Below are 3250 nucleotides of genomic sequence, written 5' to 3' on the forward strand. Positions count from 1 at the left end.
GAGATTCTGTGACGAGATTCATATTCATGCTGTATATCAGTAATGGCCACATGTCTGTCTATGCTTGAGGTTCTTTACTCTGTAACTGACATCATTTGGGGACCCTAAATGGCCACATGAGGGTGTGATGGTCTCAGGACGCCTTAACAGATAAAGAGAGGAGGGAAGCTGGTAAAGCCGCAGGCTGGAGGAAGGCCTCTGTCGTCATGTTTCTTAACTCCCCTAGATGGCAGCAGTAGACAAATAAGACTAGTTGCTTCCTGAGCTGCAGCCTGGGATCTCAGGCCGGGGAGGGTGCCAAGAGGAAACAGCACCTGCTGATTCGTGAGTCTAAGCTCCCGGCCTGGCTTGGTCTTCTGCTCCCTATTCCAACCTCACACTGCCCAGGGTTCCTGCATCACATCTGCTTGCTCTAAGGCAGCACCTCCTCCAGCTGTTTTAGGACTCAGCTGCTGGACCCACTTCCCAGAGAAGTGCCAAGCCTGGGTGGAGGCATGGCCCTGGGCCGCTCCAAGCCATCCCTGAGAGCCCTCTGAGGTTGGGCAAGTGAAAAGAAAGGATACCTTTTCTTTTCTTCCTCCAGTTGTGATCGCAGCTTCTCTTCCTGCAGGTCTGGCACCGAGGGCACGGCCATGTTTTCTGAGATACCTGGAGGAGGGAGATACTGGTGGTTTATTCCAATGAAGAAGAAAGGCAAAAGGAGAAGTGTGATATTTAGGGCAGATGACACAGTCAAAGCGCATCCCAAGAAGAAAGAGGACTCTGTGGGATTCTCTGGGGCCTTTGGATAGAAACCTGCTTCAGCCTCTGCCTCTGGATGGCAACCTTTGCTTGGATGAAAACCCCTGAGGAAGCTTCCGTGATTCTGCTCCATCAGCTGTCCCTCCCCCTGCCCAACACCTGTCGCTGAAAGAGAATTCTTCCTTACATCACTGCTAATGCTTTTACTATTGAATTCACTCATTTCCTTTGGAGTCCCCAAGGAAGATGAAATATAGCATTTCCCCATCCTCTGATACAAACTAAGAAGACATCATTACACCATTTCACATCTTTCTTTGCCCAGCTGAGGTGCAGAATTCTCTAGCCTCAAATCATGTTTACTATTTTTGACTTCCCTCTAAAGCAGTGGTTCCCAAGCCTGATTAACTCAAGCAGTGCTAATATGCAACCAGAGCTGAGACCCACACTCGGATGCCCTGCCTATAAAGATGGGGAGACAGGACCGTGGCAAGGCCTTGGCGACAGCTGTGTTCCCATGCATGCCGACCGCTGCCGTTGGTCGCCTGGCTGCCTGCTCTGGTTGGTGTGTTCACCTGGAGCCCATCCTTCCCTAGCCCTGTGGGTGGCGTCTGTTCATCCTCCCGAGTCCCTTTGTGACTGCACTGTGTTTTTTAGCCTCATAGAAGGCAACTTAAAAGTCACACAGCCTTGCTTTTTCTCCACGTAGGGGAGAATCTACTATGGGCAGGTACTTTCTTGACGTGATCAGACTTAATCCTTCTAGTACTCATCTGGGGTGTTATTGTTCCCGCTTTATAGATAAGCGCATTGAGGGTCAAAGGGGTTAACCTGCCCAAGACCACATGGCTAACTTCAAAAATCTCAATCCAAATCTGGGTTTGTTTGGTTGCAAGGGCCTTGGGTTCAGAAATACTTTTGATAACATTTCTGACAGATGGTCATCTGCTTTCTGCCCAAACACTCCCAGTGGTGTGGTGCTCACCACTTCACACGTTTCATTGTGGGCAGCTCTGTTTCCTCTTACTTAGCTGAGATCTACCCCACTAGCATCCTTTCACCTCTGCTTTGGATCTTTGGAGCAGTATAGCGTGTCCTCCTTAATTTGATGCTTCTTTAAATATCTTAACAGCAACAAGAACAACAACCACCACAAAATACCATATTTGTCTGGAGCTTTATTCTCAGGCTGACTCTGCCCAATTCCCTCTCTAAGGCCTCAGTGACACTGTTACTTTCTAATTGCTCTTAAGTATAGAGCCTAAATCTGGACATAATGCTCCAGATAGGTCTGAGAGGGACAGGATAGAGAAGTGCTCACTTAGCTGTTAAAAATTTATGCTATTTATTACTGTAGCAGGTGAATCACTAACAATGTCCCTTTATTGAGTGCCTTCTATATGCCAGGTTCTGCCAAGTTCTACTAGGCACTGGGCTAGGTGCCCTACTCACCTTATTGCCAATTCTCAAAATAACCCAGCAAGTACGGCATTGCCACATCATTTCAGTTAGATTCTGAGGCTCGGAGAGCTCTGTGAATAACCCAACGTCACATAGCTAATAAGTGGCAGAGCTGGGATTTGAACCCAGTTTTTTTCCTGGTTCCAAAGAGCTAAATATTTATACCAGGCAGCGCCCCACCCCCCTTTTTGTTTTTTCAGCAGATTTGTCATTGTCATGGCCATGTCAGTTTGTCATCGGCCACTATTAAGCTTGAGATCAGTTTAAACACTTTCGTATTTTTATGAGTAGTTGTCAAAAACACATCCTATTTCAGTGTGATTGTCTTCTTGATCCCAAATAAAACACTTCCCATTTATTGGGAGTTTAGCTTGTCGGGAGGTCCTTATTCTGTCATACCTTTATTCTTTTCCCTTTGGTTGCTTTTTATGTCATTATCTAACCCATTGATAAATTCACTAAGTGAATTAGGATTCTGTCCTTTATTTTCCAGTCACCTGCTACTCTCTTTCCCTTGTGTCAAGTGACAACTGTCACTTGTAAACTGAGTGAGCAAGCGTCTTACTCCATCACTTAAACACAGGACATGTAGATACCACAGACTTCTCAACTGAATACTATACTGTCTCCCAGGCTGGTGCATTTTATTGGTCCTAATGAGACAGACTGCCTATCCATGTTGCCATGCTCCCCCAGGTACAGGCACCAGAAGCCCCTCCAGGGTGGAGACTGCTCCCGCTGCTTTTCGTATTTCCCCGTTCTTTGTTCAGACTTCAGGTACATGGTGCACCCAGTGCTATCTGTGTTCACTGGCCCTTATCCTCTCTGAAAAATGTCAGATATGATAAACTGAAGGAAGTATCTGAACATCAAACATAATACTAGAACCCAAAATGGACAGAATATTTTCTCTCTTAACAGTTTCAGAAATGGGCATATATACCTTCCAGCCTGTTAAAGCAAAGCTGTGAATCTCCTTCTTCTTTTTAATATATTTTGAACCACATCAAGGGAACTCCTAAGGGATTCAGTGAAGTCCCTGCTCTGA

General features: G+C 46.2%; 1 protein-coding gene across 11 annotated transcripts in view; it reads right to left on the reverse strand.

Annotated features, from left to right (window-relative positions):
• Nucleotides 1–3250, reverse strand: part of KIF6 (kinesin family member 6) — a 412344-nt gene that overhangs the window by 31597 nt on the left and 377497 nt on the right. For all 11 annotated transcript variants that reach the window (XM_023527554.1, XM_011354825.2, XM_023527557.1 and 8 more), the window contains one exon: nt 564–648. In XM_023527554.1, coding sequence (XP_023383322.1) covers nt 564–648 — 85 coding nt within the window. The remainder of the gene's footprint in view (nt 1–563; nt 649–3250) is intronic.

The sequence above is a fragment of the Pteropus vampyrus genome, unplaced genomic scaffold (genome assembly GCF_000151845.1).
Source record: "Pteropus vampyrus isolate Shadow unplaced genomic scaffold, Pvam_2.0 Scaffold18, whole genome shotgun sequence".
Lineage (NCBI taxonomy): Eukaryota > Metazoa > Chordata > Mammalia > Chiroptera > Pteropodidae > Pteropus > Pteropus vampyrus.